Source organism: Miniopterus natalensis, chromosome 16 (genome assembly GCF_054644295.1).
Source record: "Miniopterus natalensis isolate mMinNat1 chromosome 16, mMinNat1.hap1, whole genome shotgun sequence".
Lineage (NCBI taxonomy): Eukaryota > Metazoa > Chordata > Mammalia > Chiroptera > Miniopteridae > Miniopterus > Miniopterus natalensis.
In genome coordinates, this window is record NC_142096.1 from 5840178 (window position 1) to 5866064 (window position 25887).

General features: G+C 35.3%; 1 protein-coding gene across 4 annotated transcripts in view; it reads left to right on the forward strand.

The window, feature by feature from the left end:
• Positions 1 to 25887, forward strand: part of VPS13B (vacuolar protein sorting 13 homolog B) — a 454216-nt gene that overhangs the window by 230845 nt on the left and 197484 nt on the right. For all 4 annotated transcript variants that reach the window (XM_087825303.1, XM_087825300.1, XM_087825302.1 and 1 more), the window contains exon 30: positions 5973 to 6084. In XM_087825303.1, the coding sequence (XP_087681429.1) occupies positions 5973 to 6084 (112 nt within the window). The remainder of the gene's footprint in view (positions 1 to 5972; positions 6085 to 25887) is intronic.

Here is a 25887-nt window from a genome sequence, read left to right on the forward strand (position 1 = left end):
GGTCCCAAATGCAAATAAAAAGAAGATAAACCAAATGTATGTGCTTCATCTCCCATTTATTGTTTTGAAATTGGGTCTAGAGTATAAAGCAGTTTCAGTATATTGCTTTTTCTAGATGAGTCATTCTGGCTAAGACTTTTTTTCTTTTTCATGGGAATTTTAAAAAATTAAATTTATTGAGGTGACATTTGTTAAAATTATATAGGTTTCAGGTGTATAATTCTATAATACATCATCTGTATATTGTGTGTTTGCCACCCCAAGTCAAATCTCCTTGACTTGGTTAAGACTTTTAAATAGGTGTTCAGTAGTGTTTATACTGGTAAGTCATCCTGAGTTAGACATAGCTGTTTCTCACTGTAAGCATTTTTTAAAGATATATTTTTATTGATTTCAGAGAGAGGAAGGGAGAGGGAGAGAAAGATAGAAACATCAATGATGAGTAATTGATCGACTGCCTCCTGCACGCCCCCTGCTGGGGATTGAGCCCAAAACCTGGGCATGTGCCCTGACCAGGAATCAAACCACAATATCCTGGATCACAGGTCAATGCTCAACTGCTGAGCCACGCCAGCTGGGCTCAATGTGAGCATTTGATCTGCACTTAAAACTTGCTTGTTTTCTTAAAACATTTTATTTATTTGATATGCTAAATGCTTCTGAATTTATTTGGTATTTGTTAGTAGAGGGGACATTTTCACAGTGGATTGTTCATTGCTTTTTATGGCTGAATGATATTCCATTTTATGGATGTACCACATTTTGTTTATCCATTCACGTGTCATACACTTGGGCTGCTTCCACCTGTGGATTAGCTATTGTGAGTAGTGCTTCTGTGGTGAAAACTGGCATACAAGGGTACATTTAAGCCCATTTTCAGTTTTTTTGTTATATTCCTGTGGGTGGGATTGCTAGATCTTACTAATTCTATGTTTAGAATTCTGTTTTTGAGGAACCACCAATCTGCTCGGAAGCCCTTTTGACTGGGGCATGATTTGTGATATTTTTGAACTACTCTAATGTTTAGGTGTAGTCAGTCAACAAGAAGAGCAGTAGGAGTTTACCTGCTCTCCGTAAGGGAGGTAGCACCTGTGTGCGGAGCCCCTGAGCACCTCTGCAGGGAGCATAGGCCAGAAGTTCATTGATTAACTGGCTTCAGTTTTCTATCACTGGGCAGTGGTTTATGGAAACAGGTTATGCGCTTCACAGATTTTGTACACGTGAGAAGTAATAAGAATCTGGCTATTTGAGAGAAGGGAGAAGAAATATCAGCTTTATTTCATTTGTTGTGTATGCATTTTGTTTTGTTTGCTTGTTGATTTTGGCTACATTAACTAATACTACATATCACATGGTTTTGTTGTTGCTTTAAGTTTCCTACTTGGCTGCTATTACTAGGAAAATCCCCAACTGACTGTGACTACCGAAGTATTGCCAGACTTCTGCTATCATATTTTTAAAGCCCCTCCTCCTTTTTTTTAGTTCTGGTTGTGGTAGGATTTTTAAGGTCTAATTCTAAAATTCATATGCATAAATACCTTCTAAGTAGGTACCTAGACAAGCAGCATATTAGATGGGAGTATATCATTACAGCCATCTTCAGAAAATACGGTCTGCCACATTCTCTGTGGACTTTGGTAAATTTTAATCTTTTGCTTATGTGAACACTTTTTGCAATAAACACCTTTTTAGTGGTATTTTTATGACTTGGGTGAGTATATCTATAGAATAAATTCCTAGGAAAATGATTGTGAGGTCAGAGGGCACGTACCTTTAAAATATAAAGGGGTGTAAAATTGCCCTCTTAAATAGCTGCGCCAGTGTATGCTGTTTTCTCCATCTCATAATAACAAAGGCTTATGAAACGTATTGGTCTTTTGTCAGTCTTTCCTAGGACTGACCTTTCCCTTACCAGTAATTATCAGAGCTCTTTGTGTATTAAGTCTTGTCTGGCCTACACTGTATTGCATACATCTTCCATTTTTGTTCGTTTTTCGCCTTCTGCCTGTGTGTATGTCTGTGTATGTATCTATATCTACTATATTTAGATGTATGCCTATATTTACTGTATCTACATGTATATATCTTTACTTATACCTACGTTTATAACTAAATACCTATCTGAGATGTTACAGATTGTTAGAATATGTGCCTATCCATAAACTGTAAACACGCATGTCTAAAATTTAAAGATTTTGATAAATCACATGCTAGATTCTTGACACTTTATTTTTCATCATTACTACTCTTAATTCAACTGATCATAATTCACTCATGAAAAATTTTTTATTGCAGTAAAATGCATATAACATAAAATTTACCATTTTAAAGTGTAGACAAAGTTTTAAGTGTGTATTTTATATGGATTATTGAATGAAAAAGATATAATGTGACTAAATAAGGAAAACACGATTAAAGCAGCATTTCCACGAGAAAGAAATGTGGTTATTTAATGACTCCAGTAAGACCTAGTAAGAGTCAAAAGGATAGTATTTATTTTATTCCAGAAAGGTTTTAAAAAGTTTTCTTGAATAAGATTTTCACCAGATTAATTCAACTGAAAGAATATGTATAAATTATGTTTTGATAGCATAGCTAAATGGTGCTATATTATACTTCTTAGCAGAAACTATATTTAAAAAAATCTCCAAGCAATTTATGCCTGTAGGGAAGAGATGATTGATAAACTAAATACAACTATATTTCTCATTAATATACCTAATAGTCATTAGGTTACATATTTATTGTGAACCTTCTTTCTGTCTTCAACTGCAAATCTGGCAAAAACTGCCCAGCCAGCATGGCTCAGCAGTTGAGCATCGACCTATGATCCGGGCAATTGAGGTTTGATTCCCAGTCAGGGAACATGCCTGGGTTGTGGCCTCTATCCCCAGCAGGGGCGTGCAGGAGGCAGCCGATCAATGACTTTCTTACCATTGATGTTTCTCTCTCTCTTTCCCTCTCTTTTCCTCTCTCTGAAATCAATAAAGAAATATTTTTTAAAAACAAAAACAAATATTACAAAAACTGATGAAAGCTTTTTTGGTAACTTTGTGTAGGACTCACACTAGTTATGGCTTTATAATAGTCTACCATTGCTGGGAGCAAGTTCAAATACTCTTGGAACTAGATGCTTCACTATGCTGAGTTTATGTTGAGGACCTTAAAGGAAAGTTGTTCTCTAAAGTATTTATTTCATGTTGGATTTAAGAAAACTTAGTTATAAGCAACAATCTTTCTGTTATCTGTTATTTGCATGAAAATTCTGCTCTTTATTTAAGCTTTTGGTTATTTATATACAAGCTCGTAATTTCAGAGTTGTTCATAGCCTTTTCATTTTCAATACAACTCTATTACCCCAAGAACAGATAAAATCAGACTTGCATTTCATGTTCTATTGAATTATAAACATTCTTAAAGTTCATGTGTAAAATTCAGTTAATAATAAGAAATGTATTTAACATTCTAATATTTTATTTAAAGTAATAATATTGGAAGTCTGGTTTTCAGCTTGAGTATTTGTTTGCATTGTGTGTAGTTATTATCAAGATTCTGAATCTACAGGTGTTTGACTTCCAGCTTTAAGCTCTTTATTTCAGAGTAGAGGACTGGTTTTTGGATCTAGTGTGAGTCTTTTAGAGTGAGTAGTTCCTCATGAGGCTCAATTTTTTGAAATACAGTTAAAGCAATAAAGGAAGGCATTCATTTTCATGTTGAAAATGCTTCTAGAGGGAACATTTCCTCATATGGTCCAACTATTAAATGCAGGTGAAGCAAACCAAAAAAGGGAAGCTTGTTTTTTCCAACTATAAAGTAACTGAAGAAATGACTCAGGGCACTTTATTGCATAAAAACATATTTTTGTTATTTTTCCTTATATCTCAAAGATACATTTAGCTAATTACTTTCTATAATAAAATTGAATATTTTGGTTTAGTTTGTGAATGATCTGTATTAAGTGCTTTTTTATTACAACTCCATAGTCAGTATAATCTAGTGAGAACACTTTTGGCTCTAACAGAAACAGAATTTTGTTCTTGGACCTGGTTTTGTATGTAACACCAAGTACGTCATTTTCCTTCCATATGTACCTCATTTACTGCAGCGTTTCTATTACATTTCAGACTTTCATATGGTGGGTAGTATCTGTAGCCTGGAAGAACAGTTAGCAAGTACACTAATTGCACTTCTGTGGTATGGCCTATTCTCCAGGCTCACTATTTATTGATTTAATTGATGCCTGCTGCTTAATCAGAGGTTTTACCCACATGGAACTATTTGATAAGTTTGGCGTAAAATGCAAGATTTGTGAAATGTAAACAGTGTTCATAATATAAGGACATATAATCAAGACAGACCCCTGGTCACTTGAAAATAGTGCAGCTGCATGAGAAGTAGTTTTCTATTTGATCTTTCGCCCGTGGCCATTGAAAGCACTGTCTTTATTGTGGCCCACACATGCTAATATTTACTGCGATAGCTCATCTCTTTTCCCCTTCTGCTGTTCTCCCCCCTTCCATGTTGCCACTCCCTTTGTGTACATCTTACTCTGTTTCCTTCCTTTCCTCACTGAATATCTTCTTATTTTTTCTGATTTTCATAATTCTGATTTTCTTTTTTAGACTAATCTGAATCAGACCCTACTGAGTGTACTGCCGAAGCAGCTGGAAGTAATCTCTTAGCTTTTGCATTCTTTGGGCACCACAGTTGGGGAAATATGGATTGTATGCCTTTGTTGGCATGTTCTGTTCAGGATATTCCTGAGTCTTGCAGCCAGTCCTTTTCTGTTCCATTTGTGGCACATGATAATTCCTTCAGAGAAACTGAGTTTTAGTATATGTTTTCTTCAAAACACAGGAAGTTGTATATTGTTAACAATTTTTAAACATTTTAAACATCTACAGTAGAATAATCTGTTGAGAAGAGGGTGTAAAATTTAATATAAATTAATAGAGTCATCAAGAACTGCTGTCCATTCCAAATAGTCCTTAGAAAAGACATTGACTTAGCTGGTGATTTATAGAAAAATTGTTGAACTTTATAAGATGAAAACTTACGGTAAAATATTGTATTCAGCAGAAGAAGAGAATCGGAATTGATACAGCTTTTCACCTTTTCTAGTTTTCTGAGATTACTTACCTTTGTGTTCTGTTCCATCAGGAGGCAGAACTTTCACACAGGTGTGGGATTGCGTTTGGCAAGCAGTTTTGCAGCAGAATTTTAAAGTTACGAAGTGCCTAGAGTAGCAAGTTGAAATATCCACCTATGTTAAGGAATCACTTGTGTTTTCTTTCTTCAGCATTATAGCCATCATATTTCTTTTGGATTTTCTGACATTTTACAGCTAATCTAGTGGTATACCTTGTTCATGTGTGTAGTTATTATTAATCATGTAAATTTAAATGGCTTCGAGCATTTGTTACAGACTTTGTGGTATCTTTTCATATGTTTGTAGACAGCAGTGCAGTGTTAAAAAGCCCAGAGCTGAACATCACTTGGGAGTAAGATGTAGTCTTAGTATAAGATAATGAAATTGGATAAACACACTGCTTTAGTACTGCTTGTATGTGTTTAATATCACATTTTAATGTTGGGGTGGATGTTTTTTCCCATCATCATTATTGTATGTATCAGAAAACTGATATACACAATAGTTAAGAAACATCAAATATTTTTAAACATAATTTTTTCTTGTCCTCATTTGTTGGACTTATTTTAATGTTTCTACACCTTTACTCAGAAATTCCTCCTTGTTAGAGACATATTGGTAGGGCCATATATGTCGCAGTGTTTCAACTTCAAACACCCTCTGTTGCTTTTCTAAGAGAATACATTCCGTTCATGGAGCACCCATGAAGACTTTTTCCAGGTTGTCATTAAAAACAAATTGTTTTCACCAAAAAAAAAAAAAAAGATTCTTTCTTATGCACAGTTCCAGTGTATGCCTCATAAATCTATTTATTTTGTTACAGTTAATCAGGCAGCAAAAGAAGACACCATGGTTTTGAAGATTGGCTCTGTTGCTATGGCTCCCCAGGCTGACAATCCCCTCGGCAGATCTGTTCTCAGGAAAGATATTTACCAGTAAGTTTATTTTCTTATGTTCAGTCTTGCAACATTTTCATCCTGCGAAGTACACTGATCAATAAAACTTGCTTGGTGTGGCCTGTAGAAATACTTTTCATTTGGGATCTTTTGATATTTAAAACCAGGTTTTTCTGATTTTCTTCAGTTGTGGGTTCTTAAATTCATTCAGACAAATCAAGTATTTCTGTGAAGTGTTGATGAATAACAGAACGTGAGTACCAAGTCTCCAGAAAACAGAAGAAGCGTAGTTTTGGAGATTTTAGCAGACTTTAAATTTGACCAAATTTCTAATCACCTAAGAAAACGAGGCCTTCTCTAGAACTACTAAACCCTACTACAGTCATGTTGTATCAAATCGAAGAAGTATTTTTTAATTTAACTATAAACCAGTATTTGAAATGTAGGACTGTGGATGTCATACTGATCAAAGCTGTAAAGAAAAGCAAACTTCTAAGGAGAAATTTCACAGTAAACACTTTCTGTGAAAATGCCATGCTCTGGATTTTGTCGCCGAGTATTTGCAAACCACACCAAGCATATATGGACAACCAAACTGGCGAACATATGTAATCAACATGATAAAAATAATATATCATTCGGACTGAAGTTGGCACTGCTGCCAGACATAAAAGTGCAGTTGCAAATAAACCAAGCGAGACAAGTCACAGAAATGCAGATGAACAAGTGTCTTAGTCTTCCTGCTGGTCTGTTTTTCAGATGTCCTAGTCTGACTCTTTTAAAAAATAAATTCCTACTGTTCTCCAGTAAGCGTTACAGCTAGGAAGGGGCTCTCATTTTTGTAATGCGTTTACCACCTGGAGGGTGATAGCCACTTTAAGGGGGGGATTTTATTTTCTCAGACTTTTCTGATATTTGCGTTGATATATTTTCCTTTGAATTATATATCATACTTTCTTTCTTGTATTAATTTTTTTGGTACCTTATAGTATTCATCCCTTAAGTAAGTTTTTGTTTTGCTATCTTCTGTAAAACCTTCTGGTGTGAGAACTGAAGGAGGCTTCAGGAATTATCTAATTCCAACCTCTCATTTTGTAGATTTGAAGACCCAAAAGAATAGTTGTCTCTAGTCAAATAATGATGGATCCAAGATCTCAACGCATATTTTTTCAGCCCCCCCAGTATCTAGGGAAAGGATTACAGTAGAATCCTTTTTTGGATGAAAATAATTTAATTTTCTAACATTTAGAAATTCTTTCAGGTGTATTTAGCTTTTCTTTTCACTTTAGAGGGAAGTAGTTCTCAAAAACAGCCCTACTTTTGGTGAAATATGTTTCATATTAAAAGGCCCTTTCACCGTCAATAAAGTGAACTCCAGAGATGCTTCCTTTCCTCGCTGTGCCTTCCTGGCGCCCAGCCTTCTCGCTCCGCCCGGCCCTCGCCCCCTCAGCCCCGCTCCCGCTCGCCTCCCCCCCTTCGTGTCTCACTGTCCCTGCCTTCCCGTAGCTTGCTTCATTCCTTACCTTCTCACTTGCTGTGGTTTTTCTTTCTTTTCTTTACTTTCCTCCTCCTTCCCCCATCTCATTCCCTTTCCTGTTTAACTACTTTCTGGATTTATTTTATAGGATATAGAAATATAATTCCAAAAAATAAATAAATTGGAAAAAAGTTATTGTCTCTCTAGAACTTCAGTGTCTCACACAAAATACATAAAAAGTATAAACAAAGTACAAACTAGATACTTTACGCTTATAAAATAAATGCTCTTACATTTTTAATAATGGACAAAACCAGGAGACACAGAACTTTTGTTTTGCCAAAAGCATATACTTAACTGATGTCAGAGCATTTCAGAGTCTGTTTCTTACTCATTTCTTTCAGAGTTCTTTTTAAATTGATTTTCCTGTTATTTAGTCCCTCCCCTGCAGTATGTTGTCATTTCACTCTCCTGTGCTTTTCCATAGGATTTTACTTCCTCTTTCTTTTAATCTGCTCGGTGTTTCTTCTTTCTGTCTTGGTTTTTCTAACTTCCTCAACCTGATAAATGGCATCTGTCAAAACCCACAGCTAATGTAGTTGATGGTGAAAGACTGGATACTTTTCTCTTAAGATCAGGAAGAATGCGAGGATATCCGCTCTCCCCACTGCTATTTAGCATTATACTGGAGCTTCCAGCCAAGGCACTTAGGCAGGAAATGAAATAAAAGGCACCCAGATTGTAAGGAAGAAATAAAACTATGTCTTTTTGCAGATGATGTGATCTTGTATATAGAAAATTTTAAGGAATTCACTGAAAAACTATTGGGCAAATAAACAAGTGCAACAAGGTTGCAGGCTAACAGATCAAATATAAAAACCAGTTCACAGTAACAATGAGCGAGGAGCAATCTGAAAGTGAAGTTAATGAAACAGTTTTATCTATGATGGATCAGACACAAATACCTACGAGTAAATTCTCCAGGAGTATTGTGAAACTTAGACTCTGAAAACTACAAAACATTGTTGAAAGAAACTAAGAATATGTAATATATGTATGTGTATATATATGTTAAGTATTGTACTATTTGAATATATATACACACATGTAGATAGATAGATGATAGATAGATAGATAGATAGATAGATAGATAGATAGATAGATAGATAGATAGATGATAGATAGATAGATAGATGATAGATAGATAGATAGATAGATAGATAGATAGATAGATAGATAGATAGATAGATAGATAGATATCCCATGTGCATAGTTGAGAAACAGTGTTGGTAGATCCAGCCGGTACTTCTCAAAATCATATATAGACTCAACATAATCCCAGTCAGAATCCCAGCCTAGCTGCTTTGCAGAAATTGACAAGATGATCCTAAAATTCAGATGGAAATTATTCATATGGAAATTCAAGGCACCCAGAATAGCTAAAACAATATTGGAAAAGAAGAACACAGTTGGAGGACGCATACTTCCTGATTTCAAAACTTACGACAAAACTGGTAATCAAGGTTGTGGAGTACTGGCACGAGGATAGACATATAGGTCATTGAGTATAATTGAGAACCCAGAAATTAACCATCATGTTTATAACCAATTGGTTTTTGATAAAGGAGCCAAGATAATTCAGTGGTAAAGAATAATAGTCTTTTCAACAAATGGTGCTCCAACTACTGCATATCCACGTGAAGCTGAATCCTTAGGTTGTATCATACACAAAAATGAACTCAAAATGTATCAGAGATCTAATATGAGAGCTAAAAATCTGAAACTTATACAATATAACATAGGAGTGAATCTTTGTGACCTTAGATTAGATAATGGTTTCTTAAAAGTGACTCCAAAAACACAGCAGAAAGTAGAAAAAATATATAAATTGGACTTCATTAAAATTATAAACGTTTGTGCTGCAGACGACTCTATTAAGAAAGTGACAACCCACAGAATGTGAGAAAATGTTTACAAATCATGTATCTGATAAGAAACGTGTAATCAGAATATAAGAACTTTTACAACTCAATAATAAAAGAGCAACCCAATTTTTAAAATGGGCAAAGAATTTGAATAGATGTATATCCAAAGAAGATGGATATAGATAGAAACATGGCCAATATGAGTGTGTGAAGATGTTCAACCCAATTAGTCAGCAGGGAAATGCAAGTCGAAACTACACCCACTAGCATGGCTATAATAAAAAAGATAACAGATGTGGAGAAATTGGAACCCTCAGACATTTCTAGTGAGAAGGTAAACGGTGCAGCTGCTGTGGAAAACTGTTTGGCAGTTCTTCATAAGTTTAAACATAGAGTTACCATATGATGCAGCGGTTCTACTCCTAGGTATGTACCCAAGAGAATTGAAAACATATGTCCACATAAAAGCATGCACAGCAATGTTTATAGCAGCACTATTCATAATAGCCAAAAAGTAGGTATTGCCCAAAGGTTAATCAGCTGATGAAGAGCTAAACAAAATGTGGTGTACCCGTGTGTTAGAATGATATTCTGACGTAGAAAGGAATGGAGTATATGTTATAACATGGGCCGACCTTGGAAACATGCAAACTGAAAGAAGCCAGACACAAAAAGCCACATATTATATGGTTCCATTTATGTGAACTGTCCACAATAGACAGATCCATAGAGACAGAAAGCAGAATAGTGGTTGCTAGGAGGGGAGAGAGGAATGACTGCTAATAAATAGGTATAGGGTTTCTTTGGGGGGTGATAAAACTGCTCTGGAATCAGGTGGTAGTGATGTACAATGGGATGTACACTGGGTGCTTATACAGTAAAGGATGTACAGTGAGCAGTGAGAATATACAAAAGACACTGAGTCACCTCAAAACGGTAACTTCTATGGAATATCGATTATATTTCAGTAAAGCCAATTTTAAAATATATATATGAAAGATTGATGTTACAGAAAGATCCAGAGAAATTAAATTCCAGAGAGAGAAATGCCCCCCCCCTTTTTTTTCCCCGTAGAGACTGGGGGTTCTTTTCAGCTCTGGAATTGTTTGCCTTCTCTGGCTGCAAGCTGAGGGATTGTGTTGTAGAAGGAAGTAAGCAAGGGACATTTATCAGTCACGTGGGGGGGTGACTTTGGAATCAGGAGGAAGACCACACACGGCCCTCCACAGAGCTTTGTCTGAGTGTGGGTGGGGGCACGCTGTCCAGAAGAGCCTGAGTTGCTCAGAATGGGAGAGATGCTTTGTTCAGCGCAGTGGCCGCCATGACATGTGGCCATTCTGCTTTGAGATGTGGCTAGTCCAGATTGAGAAGTTTTGTAAGTGTAAAATATATACAAGATTTAGATGGATTAAGAAGAAAACAAAGTAAAATATCTCATTTAAAACCTTTATATCGATTACACATTGTGATGACCATATTTTAGGTATATTGAGTTAAATGTATCATTACAACCATTCCCACTGTACTGTAAAACCATTTTCTCACTGTGACTACTAGTAAATTTTTACTTATATAGGAGGCCTCATCTGTGGTTTGCTTTCTGTTTCTATTGAACAGTCCAGCACTGTTAGGAGAGGCCTGCAAGGAACACAAGATAAATCTCACCCTTGAGATGTTTGAAACCAAAGATGAATTGAGTTTAAAGTTGCAAATGCAGTACAAAATAGACATGTTACCTTGAAGGAACAATAGTAACAATGACAACTGACGATTTTAAATTTGAAAATGAGAAAACTTCTAGGGGACATGGAACCATTCTTCAGATACTCGGCCTATCGAGTCATAGGGAGTAGCTTCCTTCTTTCTGAAGCTAAGATTAGAACTTGGATTATTAAATTAGTGGCTATTACAATGACACTAGTAATATATTGTTGTGGGCATCTTTCAGTATCATATTCAGAAATAACTGGTCTGTTTTTGAACAGCTGTTTTAGACAGCGTAAATCAAAGGACTACTTAAAGATATTTTTTAGTCTAACCAACAAAATGTTCTCCATTATTAAAAAGCTTCATTAAACCCTAAGAACTTTTGTAGACTATATTGTGACCCAGACTTCCCAGAGTTCAAAACATTATTATACCTGAGAACTTGTAAAAGGAAAAATGAGTTGTTTCTTTCAGTGAAATAGCTACTGGGGTTGTCCGTAAAGAACAAATTTATCAGTACCAATAGGACATTGAAATTATTGCAGCTAAAATGTTCTTTGTTACAAGGCTAAGTGATTCACAATTCAACACTACTGTGTGAATTAAAATATGGTAGGCATTTTGGCTTTAATGTACTACTTCGAAACATCAGTTGATGATAGCAACTCTCTCTGTTCAACATCTATCACAGTGCTCGATTTTTCACATGACAAAAATCCCTGTCTTTTAGCCCAACATGCACCCTTCTCCGTGACCTGACCTCCACCTGTACTTCAGCTCTTACTCCTAATTGCTTTCTTGTGTAAGACACTTGTTCAAATTAATTATTTTGTTTACGCTATAATGCTTAGTGTGTGCTTTTCTGTGGCCCTTGTTCATGTATGCAATTTCAACTTTCTTGAGATGTAGATTTCTTCCAGCTCAGCCTTTCAAAGAGTTTTGGTTATAAAAACTTTATATTTGGTTAGGTTTTGGATCCTTTATAAACCTTTTTCTCTGGTGTGCAACATTATTAATTTAAAAAATGCTTAAGAATTACACCTGTCCTTTAATGTCTCACTTAAAATCCTCTCCTTTCAAAACCTTTCATAATCATTTTACTTAGAAGTAGTTTCCCTTCCTTTGGCTTCTGTACCAGTGTCTGACTTACCTTTCTGCAACTGTAATATAAAATAGTAGTGCTAGTAGTAGCAGCAGTGACATCTAAGATCTATTGGGGATTCTCCTTGCTGGTTTCAGTGCAGTGCTTACCTCACAATAAACATGAGTCAGATATTATGATTACCTGTATTTTAGAGACAAAAATGGAGCTTTAGACACTAAATAATTTCTCCTGGGTCAAACATAAATGGGTGACAGCACCAGTTCCCATTGTCCATGCGCTTTACCACTACTTGCTACTTCTTGCTGCCTGTAACTCAGTTTCTTGTAAGACAGACTGGCTTTAATTTAATTAACTTATAGTTAACTAGTATATAACATTAAGTTTGAAACTTTTTTTGAAGTTTCACATTTATATTCCATTAAATTTTATTACTGTTGTGTGTGTTTTTCTGGCAACATTCTTGTTTAGAGTGAGTAAATTGAAAAAAAAATTAGGCACCAATTTTGCATTTTCCTTAGGTTCCCTAAAACATTTCAGTCTAGATGGACTTAATATTATAAATATTAGAGACATGATTTATAGTGAAAACTCTTATAACCCTAGTGTTCTTATTCTCTGGCCCTTGAGAGTATTGAACATACAGTCTATTTTTAAAAATTTTTTCAGTGAGGTTATACTTACTACTGCATTTGGTCTACAGAAAATAACTACCTAGCTAATGATTCTGATTGTCATCAAACTTTTTCTCACATCTATTATGAACTCCGAAGTGAGTCATGACCAGATATAAAATATTAGCACAGCTCTAATTAATAAACTTAGTATATTTTTGTGATTTTTATTTCACAAGATATTTTAAATTATTATAAAACATAAATATTTATAAAACTTTCTGTTTTTGCATTAGTATGACTTAGTTATTAATCTAGTTTTATCTGAGTTATGAAAAAAAGGAGATAAGTTAAAACTTCTTTTTCTCCCCAGAGTATTCTTATATATCATTTTTCTCTAAATTGTGTTGAAAAAAATATTGATTTTATTCTTTTAAAACAACTATGTACTATTTGTTCACATGTATTTTTCATATACCGAAATTATATCAAAGTTGAATAAGTATGTTATGCAGGTTTGTTATAACTTGGGTTTTTTCCCCTAATCATTTGAGAAGTATTGTGTTTAAGTTACATATCTGAAAATAGGGCTTATAGTTAGATACATAAATTTGGAAGCCATTTAAGATTATATGTTGACTCTCTATATCATTGCTCTGTCATATTGCCTAAAAATTCACAGAATCTTTTTTTTTGGAATATATCTTTATTAATTTCAGAGAGAGGAAAGAAGAGGGAAGGAGAGAGAGAGAAAGATCAGTGATGAGTCACTGATCGGCTGCCTCCTGCACACCCCCGCCTGGGGATCGAGCCCGCAACCCGGGCATGTGCCCTGACCGGGAATCAAACCCCAATGGCCTGGATCCTAGGGCGATGCCCATCTGCTGAGCCACGCCCGGCTGGGCCACAAAATCTTTTAATACCTACTCTAAAAGTTTTTATAAACAAACTAGTGATTGTGACAATAAAATTTACTTCATACTTTTTTCCAAAATATTTTATTTGTTAAAAGAATTTTAAAATGTTGAAAACAGAACATTTTTCTTGTATAGTATTTTAATTACAAAGTTTCTTAACTTTCATCTTTTACTTGAGAGAACTATATGCTTTTTGTAATTGGACATTTGTGAACCTCTGCATAAAGTTTTTGGTTCATGCCATAAATGCTTGTGGGTCTTCTGATGTCCCTTCTGGGATTTTATCTGTGACTAATTTATCCCATAGCTCCTTACAAGCTTTGTCAGTGGTTCAGTTTCTCAGCCACGTCCTTTTTGCAGACATTTGCTAATCCTTTTTAGTGCATTCAGTACTAATAGATTTGAATCTAGTATTGGGTTTCAGTTTCCCTCCATAGAGAATTTTATTCTCTTAAATATTGTGTTATATGAAAAATTCATAATTTTACCAAATATTTAAAGTCATTTTTAAAAATAAGGTTTCTAACAAGTATACCCTGCTGTGGCGGTTTAATCAATGGAATTTTACCTTTAAAGAATTATAAAAGTTAGGGGAGCTGATTTATTTTTACTCTTAGAAGACTTGTATTATCTGGATTAACGTAATTTCTTATCTTGTTTTACACATATGCTTAAACAGTATACATAGGCCCAAATAATTGTTAATTGAAGCATATGATCAATAGAAATTCATAGATAAGATTAATATCCTTTCATAGATGAGTTTAACATTAACTCCAAAATACATTGTAAAAATTAAATTCTACATATCTCCACAAATCTATGCCCTCCCCTCCCAACCTTTAATTTTTTCCTAATTTTCTTTCTATATATATGTTCTCAAATAACCATTGTGTTGTTTTTTGGCAAGGTATGTTTCATATCTAGTGACGTTAGGTCCCTAATCCTATAATGCTTAGTCTTGGTTTCAAATAACTCCCTTTTAGCAAATCAGAGAGATTGGGATAGTAGGTATTTAGAGTAACTCGCCTAAAAGCTTTGTTTGGAAATACTATTGGCAGACTTTTAGTCCCTGTCATGTTCTTCAGCTGATCTAGTGTGAAGGCTTTGGATTTATATTTGGCCCTCACCAAAGTAACTGTGTCTTTTGTGGCTTCCTGTAGCAGGATGTAGGTTTCCATGAATGTGTTTCTATTTGCTGCCAAAAGCTACCTCAATAACAGTGTTGAAAATGACTATAACTTCTACTGTCATAAATTTTGGAATGTTATGTTAAGTGTATTTAACCCTTTTATTGATATTTTTGATGCTTTCCTCTAGAAATTCATGTTGGAAAGAAGCTAAAGAATAATAATGTTTGATTCACATCTTAACAGCTTTATATTATGAAAATCTTATATTCTTTCAAATACATCCTGCTTATATAAAATATCTTATGCATTCCTGATTGTGTATATTCATTGAGGCACTAGCATGGTCATGTAAAATTATTATCTAAACACCACTGGGCGTGAAGACAAGTCAGAGAAAGCATATTATACCTTTAAGATACATCTCCGGAGTTTCTGGAACATGATGACTATTCCCCAGAACCACTGACAGAAGACAGCTTTCTAGAAAATAGTGAAACATTGTGCTACTAAGTGTCTGGTGTAAAGGAAGAATCACATTTTTTGTCACTAATAACAAGATTGAGTTTTGTAACTAAAGAGCACCCTGCGTGTTTATTCCTGTAGTTATTCATATAATGTTCACTACCCATCATCTTAAAGGGATTAAACAGTTGAGATGGATGGATGGATGGATGGATGGATGGATGGATGGATGGATGGAAGGAAGGAAGGAAGGAAGGAAGGAAGGAAGGAAGGAAGGAAGGAAGGAAGGAAGGAAGGAAGGAAGGATCTTTGACCAGCTTTGACTTTAGGAAACTTGTAAATGCGAGCTGCAGTGTTTGCTCTGTAATCACAATTTGTGGAAGACCCATTTCACCCTGTGTCTGTTTTCAGCCATGTTCTTCTTCTTGCTCCACAACTATGGAAACTAACTAGAAAGCAAGTTGGGAAGCTAGTATCTATGTACTCACTTAATACACATTTTTTATTAATTATAAATACCTCTACTAATTTCATAATAAATTAACTATCCACATTGTGCAAGAGCACTTGCTAACCACTAATAAGACACTACTTTTCAAAAAAATTCTTATAATTTTTACATGAGATCAAGTAAATTATTATTTTCTAAAGTACCAATTTAAACTATTAAATACACATACTTATCTTTCTTTATTTTATTCTGTGTCCATTGCAGTCACTGTCCTAAAATAAACAGTACAGTTTTACCTGTTTTGTGGTCTCTGCTGGAGACCATGCTTTCTCTCCGCTGGAGACAGGCACTGTCTCAGTCTGAATATCCCCTGCTCATCACTGTTAACAGTAAGCTTTGAGCAAAAACTAGAGACCTGAAAAGCATTGCACATTAACAAAGGTAATGAAAATACAGATGTGATTGCAAAAATAGATAATAAAATAAGCACACAGCTAACTTTTTTTCTGATTTGTACTTTTTTCATGTCTGTATTTTTTAATGAGTTGTACCTTACATACAGAAAACTGTATTAGTCATTTGTGTACAACTCAGTGAACTTTCACATATGGATATAGCCGTCTTACCACCACTCAGCATCCCAGAAATCTTTCTTTTTCCCGTCCTACCAAGTACCCTGCACTACAAAGTCAACCACTGTTCGGAGCTCTATAACCATAGATTAGTTTTGACATAACTAAATGTAAAAATGAGTTCTTAAGTTGTGAAAACATTTTCTCAATATAATTTATCATATATAAGTTTATTTAACTTGGTTTCTAAGCCAATGTCAAATCTTATCCAAAATACAAATTATTTTGATCAGAATTAAAGCATCATTTTTAACTTCAGTTGGTTATACCTTAATTTCAAATAATATATTCATCCACTGTGATATTTTCCATGTAAGTCACTAATGAATATAAGCAAAAAATAAAAACTATATAAAGATTAAAATTTTTTATTAATAAACATCTATATTCATTAGACAAATTCCTAGGATACACCTTAATAACTTTGATTATAATATGAGCTTTTATACCAATTTCTATTTTATTTACTGTTACAGTTATTTAGTGCGGATAGTCATGTGGTTGTGTATGTAGCATTTGTACATTAAAAAACACATAGCTCCTCGAAAGGAAAACAATGCTTTGTATTCCAGGACTCCAGTGTCCTCTAGCTGAACTGACGGTCATCCAGGTATGGGTTTGATAAACTGACACAACAGTGAAAAGAAGTCCTGTCCCATATCAGCTTATCAAACACACTGTGGACAGTATGTCTTCGGCATTTGGATACATTCCCAGTCATATAAGGTCCGAACAGAAATTATGAAGTTTGTGTTCAGTGAAACACAACCTCAGTATTTCCAGGTGATTTTAAAGAACACCTGTTAAAACTGAGGTATAGTACCACTAAACCTTAAAAAATATCCACAAACTAGAAAAAAATAACATACATAGAGTTACAGAATTGCATTGTCATTTGTTCAGTTTGGTGCTGGGAATGGATGTTAACAAAATACACAGTAAAGTAGTGACTTAATATCCTGTTATCCTGGTAAACAGTTGAAAAGTATGCTGTAAACATATCTATACTGTAGAATAAAACACTGAAATCAAGTATGTTTTGATTTTTTCTATCCTAGTTCATAACACAACAGATAACCCCCTGGGAAAGTCATCTTCTATCTGAATCTCTCACTGTTTTTTTCTAACTTTATTTAATTATTTTATTTGAAAATGTTCATCCTTAGAAATTTAGCCTCCTTCATTTTGAATAGTGTGCCAGAGTCATCTGCACCTTTTCGAGGTTAAGTTTGAGTATAGTCAAAAAAAGGTTTTTTAAAAAAGTTTACTCTTAGTGCTAGAAGTGTATTCTGGTGAAAAACTAACTTAAAAGGTGATGTTTAATCATATAATATTTAACTGTATTTACATATATTTATAACAAAATAGTTCAACCTATGCCACTATGGGTGAATTTTCCCGCTATTGTCTCCCACGCGATGAAAACATACTTCCCAGGGTTACTTTCTATCCCTTTTTAACCCTCCGGAGAAGTTACCTGGTGCAGCTCCGGCCCCTCTCAGTGCGGCTCCCTCCATCTCTGCCGCAGGTGGAGGTAGTGCGGCAGCCGGGCACACGCTGTTCTCCTCTCTGGAGAAAATTACAGCATCTAAGCTTTTTTTAACAAGGGACTATTTTTAAATGTGTCTGGTCACCTCAAAGGATATGTAGGGCATTTCCTGCCAGTAGGATTAGAGGAAGGAAGCACCAGGCCAAAATGTTTGATGTGTGATGTACTGTAATTTCTTGCATGTGTTTGGTGGCTTTTATATGTTGATCAATGTTCTGCTACCAATTGTGACCCTGGTGTGGTCCAGGGCATGAAAGTTAGAGCATCCTTAATGTATAGGGTCATTAACTATACCTAGCAGCATTATTATAATTAAGGATACTGGGTTTGGTTTTTTTTTAATAACCGCCTCTCATTTTCATTAGAGTATTTATTTTTCATAATTGGATAATCATCCTAGAGACAGGGGTTCTCATGGAAGAGATGATTCAGTACTAGAGACTGCCAGTACTAACAGTATGATAGATGCTCTTTAGTTCCTCCTTTTACCTTGAATACCTGGTTTTTAAATCAGCATTTTCTTCCCATAGCCGCCTATGTACATATAAAACTCAAGATGGAAACTAGCTATATAATGTAGTTTTCCTACAATGGTCTGTGTGTCTTATAGGTATTGACAAAATCGCTATGAGCAATGTTACACACCTTTAAAGAACAGAGTTGATGATTCCACATGGTCTTTACTACTCTAAGATCACATATTAAAGAGCTGTGAAGTGCTACATTGCTATAGGTTTAGGCTGTTTTCTAAACAAAAATGAACAACAGCTGCTGATTAAATATAATGGCAAAGATTCTATAGCAATCCAAATGCTCAGCTATAGACAAGTAGTTGATGTAATAATAGTATATTCATGCGGTGAAATTCTAAGCAACCATTGCAAGGATAATATGTGTGCCTATTTTATTAACATGAAATGTAATTGAGTTGCGAGGTGAACAAATGGGTTTTAAAAACTGCATGTACAGTCTGATAGTTTTTATGCACATATTTACATGTGAGTGGAAAATGGCCTAGATGGTCATGGTCACACACCAAATTTCCTTGGATTAGTCTATGAGAAGTTGTTTTTCTTGCTTAGATTTATGGCTAATTTCTAGATTTGTTAGACTAATTTGAATTCTGTAATTGCAGTTTTAAAAAATTGTGGTTCTATATCCATTATATCTTTAAGTTTTCATGTATTTTAAATTTTTAGTTTTTTTATTTATTCAGTGTAAAATATATGAAAATGAGTCCTTTATTCTTTCATATTGATTTTCTCTATTACCTTCATATTTGCTTTTTGGTACTTTATATACTTTATTTTCAGTATAATATCATTAGCTCACCCATTAGTCATTCAGCACTCGACAGTGGTGGCTCTAAAGGAATATGTGCTCCATTCGGGGGTGGGGTGGGGTGGTTGGCACGTGCACCTGCACAGGTTTTGTGTTGATGGTTATTTTGCTCATTTGAGGAACCAGTTTAATCATTTCCCCTCATGAGTATATGGATAATTTCAGTATTTGTCTTTTGTCTCTCAGTGCGGTGCTGGTTATAGTATTCTACATTAATTTGACTAAGACTACAGGCATGTACTACCTGCCAAAAAGGCTCTTCCTGTAATATTGAAATACTTGTCTTTCTTCCTGACATAATAAATCAGGTTTATTATGCCACTCATTTCCTCAAAAATATTGGTGAATGCTTCTCACTTACCAGCTATTTGCTAGGTGTAGGTCTACATTGCTGTTAAAGATATTCAGTCTTTACCTTCATGGAACAGAGTTTAACCATCTTTGCAGTTAGGCTTAGAGTATATTAATTGATTGATTTTTAAACATTTTCTCAAGGTGATGAAATACGGCACATTTAAAATATAAAGGAAGAACAAACTGAATTTTTACATATTCTTGTATATTAATGTAGCATCTGCATTTGTTCCATCTTGTGAGAAAGTATTTCATTAGTTTTAAAAGTTAAAGTCATTTTCAGGTCATGGCATATGATCTTAATACTTAAAATCAAAATAATCATGATTATATTGTAAACATAATAGTATACAAAGTAAAAAAATTAACAACTAAGATCTTTCACCAATAATTTGTCAACAGTTACTCAATTGGCCTTTCTAAAAAGTGCGGTGGTTTTCTTCACAATCTTTTGCATATTCTGCAGCATGTTAAGATATAGATATACAACATGTATAATTCAAAAACATGTTAATGTTGAAGGAGAATTCTGTAATTAATATAAATGGGATTTATTAACGTACACAAAAGTACAAATAGCAGAGAGTGTGAATGTTCGGGGAAGGGCAAATTTACACATAATAGAAACTGATACAATGAACAAATGTAGTAGATAATTGTTAGAGAAACTGGTGACAGAAAAGATGCTTACAAGTAAGTATAGTGACGCCTCCTCTCATTGGAAGCAGCCACTCTTAGTATAGATATATTTTGTTTCCTCTTTTTGGTGCCCTAAAGCAGAAAACACAATTTTATTTCTATAAACAGTTATATTTTTAAGCAGTACTTTACAGTGTTCACAAGAAGAAGAGAAATTTGAAATTTCTCACAAGCTAGATTGGGAGTCATTTTTGTAGCATCTCTTTAACAGCTGTTTGACCTCATTATTTCTCAGTTCATAAATTTTATTTTGAATGCATTTGCCTCAACACACATGCTAAGGTGTGAAACATATCCTTTCCCCCACCACTTGCATGTCTCAATTGTATTGGTAAATATGTCCTAGCTCTTCCCCCACTTTTGACCATGTCTTTTTCAAAACTAAATTTTTGAATTTGGAAAATGCGTAAGTAAAATAAAATTTTATTTTACCGAAATCAGTTACAGCTGTCAGTTACAACTCTGAACCCAGAGTTCAACCACTGACTGACTGGTTGGCACCAGGCAGAGCCATCATTCAATGCAGCTGGTCCTGAGGTCAGCTGTGGCTGGTTTTGTTGCTTTTCTGGGCCTGGAGCTGAAACACATCTGAGGCCTAGATGTTACCTCTAGGAAGAAAAGGTGAAGGGATCCAAACCACCTGACCAGAGATACCTAGGGGAGGAAAAGCCACCCTGGGGGCAAGGTCTCACTCTGCAGTTGTCCTTTGCTAGGAATCCAGTGCTTTCCACCCTAGGGACCTTCTGTCGGGGCCCATTGCTCTGTTCGTATCTGTCTAACTGCCTATCACAACTGTTTTATGTGTTTTATATGTTTGTCTTTGTTATTGCTCAGTATTTTCTTTTCTGTTACAAGGTTATTTTCTTAAAATGTCATGGTATAGAGCACTACTAAAGGTTAAATATTTTTGTAGTTGTCATTCTGTTTATTAAAAACTGCCAAATACAGAGAGAAGCCTGCTCAGTTCTCTAAACTCACCTGCCTCTCTTCATTGACCCCTTTTTCTCTCTCCCTGGGTCCTGGAAGGAGGTGAGTGGAACATCCACCTACTCTTCCACCATCTTGGATCCTCTCTTAAATGATAATTTTTTAAAGGAAGTCTTTGTAAATAGAATTTTAGGAGTAGGAGATGATGGGTAATTGATTAGTAGAGAAAGAAAAAGTATTAAAACAGAGAATTTTATAAAAATTTTCAAATTATATAATCAGAGTGGATTTTAAAATAAATGGTATGCTTGTTAACTACCAAAACCAATTGTTTTGAGTAAATGAAATAAAAATATGAATGAAGATATGAAGAAAATATCTGATGGGAAAGGGTGCTAACACAGTTGGAATAAAGTCTAGGTGGTTCATGATTTATGGGTAGGTATTAACTTACAGTCATGGTAGATTTTATAGAAAAATCCTAAATCAGGTGGGTTGCCAAAGATATGTTACAGAAACATTAGAAGCAAGTAGGAGGTCTGTCTCTTAATAAGGACACATTATAAATGTGATCTATTTATTTTACTAATTGTCTTTAGACATCAAGAAATCTAAAGAAACCTAATGAATGCATGTGTTTTACTAAATTACAGTTAGCCTTTCAAAGTCACCTGTGTGGGAACTGCAGTAAACTTCACTGCTGACTAAGACTGATCTGGACTCTAATATACATAAGATGTTAACTTTTATGCCAAGTACCTGCATGTTCTAGAAATCTTTGAAGATTTTATATAAACAAACCTATCAAATGCGTTATTATAATATTCTGGAAAAAAAATCCATGTTGTCAATTAATTATTAGATATTATTTGATAAAGCTATGCAAATAAAATGTGCGCTCATTCTAAAATGTAATGTTTAAATACTAGTGAAAGAATACTATTTAAAATTTGCACTATTATATTAGTGTAAAGAGGAAGAGATTGCCTAATCCTATGAAACTATATCATGTGTTGTGTGTTAGGCTATTTAAAAATTAAAAGGCCAGAATGACACTTGATAATGCTTTTGATATTTCTTTTCTTTCTCATAAGCCAGCCTGACTTTCCCAGGCTTTCTTTTGTTGTTGTTGTTTTTTATTGTGAAGTGTTGTCAATCCATCTCTTTCACGTCCGGTACTTATGGAGTTGGCTATTTGAACCTACAGATGGAATTTTTTGCATTTCTTCTGGTTAAACCTCATCTTACTAGTTTTTGGCTCTTTGCTGTAATACTTTAGGATATCATAGAATCCTGATTCTCTCATACACCGTATTAGCTATGCTTCCCAACTTTGTCGTCTGAAACTTTGATAAGACTGATTTATATGAGTTCATTAAAATTAATGATAAAAACCACTTGATTGAGCCAAATCCTCTGTCATGTTACTAGAGACCTAACTCCAAATAGATGTTATCTGTATCTGGTATTAAACCAGCTCTAAATCCATTTTACTATGTTTTCATCAAGTCCATATGTCTCTATTAAAAATGTATCTTAACTCAGTCATTTACACATCTTCATGACATCAAGTTCCATAATATTGGTGCTGTTCTCTCATTTGTTTTCATGGTAATATACCCAAACTAGGAAATGGGTTTGGCTTGGCTTAATTTATTTTTAATTCATATAGCTCCTATCTGAGTTCTCAAAAATTTTCTGATATATGTATATATTCAGATTTTTGAAAATCAACATCATAACTAAATTTTTTATGAACTTGAAAGAGAATTTCATTTCTCTGTATTGTAGTATGTCCCTTAGAACTTCCTTAGATTGCACATAGTTTTTTGGTCACATCAGCAGGTCTTTCAGTGCAGTGCATGTCCAGTTAGTCCGGTTCTTTGGAACCTATTTCTTGTGAGTTGAGTTGTTTGGTATAGTTTGGCATGCTTTTCAAACTGACCATATGCTGTGTAGCCTGTACCTTTTTAAGTCATCTTGCAAATATACCCCATTTATAACATTAGTTAGCAAATGAGGACGTGTCAGCTCGTGTGTGACCATGTGCTGAAGGAAAACAATTCAAAACTCATGTTCCCTGAGGATGGGCTGAAAATCTAGCTTCTTAGGTGCTTAACTAGGGAAATATTTTGAGACTCTTCTAGCAGAGAGATATAAATATTTTTGTTTCCTAGTGAAATTGCCTATGATTTAGCCATAAAAAATAACAACTGGTAAGTACCGCTGTCGCCTCATTATTACTTTTGGAACTGAAGGTGGAGCCCCGCAGGTCGCGAACATTGAAGGGGCAAAGAGAAGAGAGTCTGGTCAAGGGGACTCCAGACAGCTGAGGGTGGTGGAGCCAAGCAGGCTCCTGGAACAGGGTTTCAGGAATGAGCAGGGTAGTGATCATCGCGACTTCTGCTGCACGGTAAGCGCTCACTCTGCGGCAGGCCTCGCCTGGCCTGCATTGCCTCGCTTGACTCCGCTCAAGGACTTCACTTTCAGACGAAGGAGACGGAGCACTGCAGCTCCAGTGTGCCCAGGGGCACCCAGTGGCAGGTGGCGGAGTCAGACTCACGCATCCCGCGGGCTGGCGTGTAGGCCGTGCCCTGCAGCGCGCTGTGCTGCCATCGCGAATTGCCAAGTGAGTTAAAGGACTGAAAACCATCCACTGGGTCTGGTCAGTAGAAAATTAACTGGAGTTCTTTTCCAGGAAACTCAGAGAACAGATAGGGGTGCCACTTGGTGGTTCTTAGAGGAGAAAATAAATCGTGAGGAAATAGAAATACTGAGAAAAAATAAGTCTGGTTAAAAGGGACCACGAGAGAGTGGTACCCAGAGTGGGATGCCGGGGCTCAGGGAGAGCGTCTGTCTCTCTCACAAGGAGAATCACCTGAACATATTTTCAGCCTGAAGGGTAAAGATGCAGGAGGGAAAAAGAAGTGATTTCCATGGGAAGTGAAGGGAATAAAGGATATCTGTTACTTATTCAACCTTCATGAATTAAAAATCCTATGTGCCAAGCCCTGTGGCTCAGTACATGGAGGTGAGAAAACAAACTGAACCAGCCTTTAACCGTGAAGTGAATTGACAGAGATCTTGGCCTTGGAGAGAAGAGATGCTTCCTCCGAGCAGCGTGGTGAAGGAGGCAGGACAGTATTAGTTTCTCTGTTTCATAAATGACGTAGTCTCAGATTTACTGGTCCCTCTCCTGTTCCCCTCAGTTCAGGTAGCAGAGACACGAAGTTCAAATCAGAGATGTGACTAATGCTCTAAGTGTAGATGTGGTTTTATAATCAGTTAGGATGCTAGTTTCGACTAAAAAAGAAAACTAACAAGGGAGAGGGCATGTTGCTGAATCCGAACCTCTGCACATGGGAACTTAACATTTTAACCCGCTCCCCGGGTGATTCTCCTGCTCTGTGATGGTGAGGAGCCCTGCCCCACGTCAGTGGTCCTGGAAATCAGCATTTGGTCTCAGCCCGACGTCAGCCATTTATATCCCCTGCCCTGTTTTATTCTCAAAGTTACTGTTACTTTTGAAGAATTGGTGATAAAAATGTATACATTTAATTTAATCAAGATAGAAATTTTACTTCTTTTTTACATTCCTATTTTCTGGCTTGTTTAACATTTTTGTAGATCTCAATTGAGTTGTAAGTAATGAATTTTACTTCTTTACAGTGAGCTCCCGAGATATGCCTATTCAGCACTGAGCAGTAAATGGTTCAACATGAGCTGCTCCTTATGTAAACATACTAAAGGCCTGACCCAGACTAAATCAATTTAAAAAGGAAAACATTAAAGCTGTGTTTCCTGTTATATACTTAAAGTCTTCTTTGGTTCCTTATGATTATGTTATTGACCAGCTATTGCAGACTTTAGTTTACCCTCCTACACCCTCTGCTGAACGGTTCATATGGTACGGGAGATGAGTTTCGGAAGGGCAAAGCAATTACAATGGTAACTCCTACATTTTAGCCAATAAAGCAGCTTTTTGTGTTAAGGGCTAGGAAGTTATGGGCATCTTAACTCACCCCCTTTCCTGATTTGAATTGCTAAAAGATTTTAAAGACTGCAATGAGGAGGGAGAGCAAGCCCAAAGAACTTTTAGAAGTATGTGAATTTGAGACAAAATTTGATTCCTTTTTATGATATCAGACTTCTAGGAAAAATTTAATTAGGAAATGAAACAACATAAAGCCTTTCTTACAAAATATTGTCACTGTGTTTTTTAAGGAGGTCATTGCTAATATTAGGCATTTTGGTCCTCACTGAAGTCATAATGTTCTTTTCCTATGGTTAGTTACCTGGTAAGAGTATCACTCTATTAGAATCCTTTGCTCTAATGATTTTGCAGTTGTTTCTTGTGCTTTGAAAACGAAGTGCACTAAATCAAAGTTCTCTTCAATAAAGTATACTTTCGTTTTTGGAAGTGTAGTCAGATTGCTTTTTACTTTTAACAAGCTATGTTAAGTTATAAAGTGCTTAGAGAAAATAGCATTTTTAAAGTTGTAAAATGATTTCCAGCTTTGGAAAAAATAAAAATAAATTATGTTCAAATCTA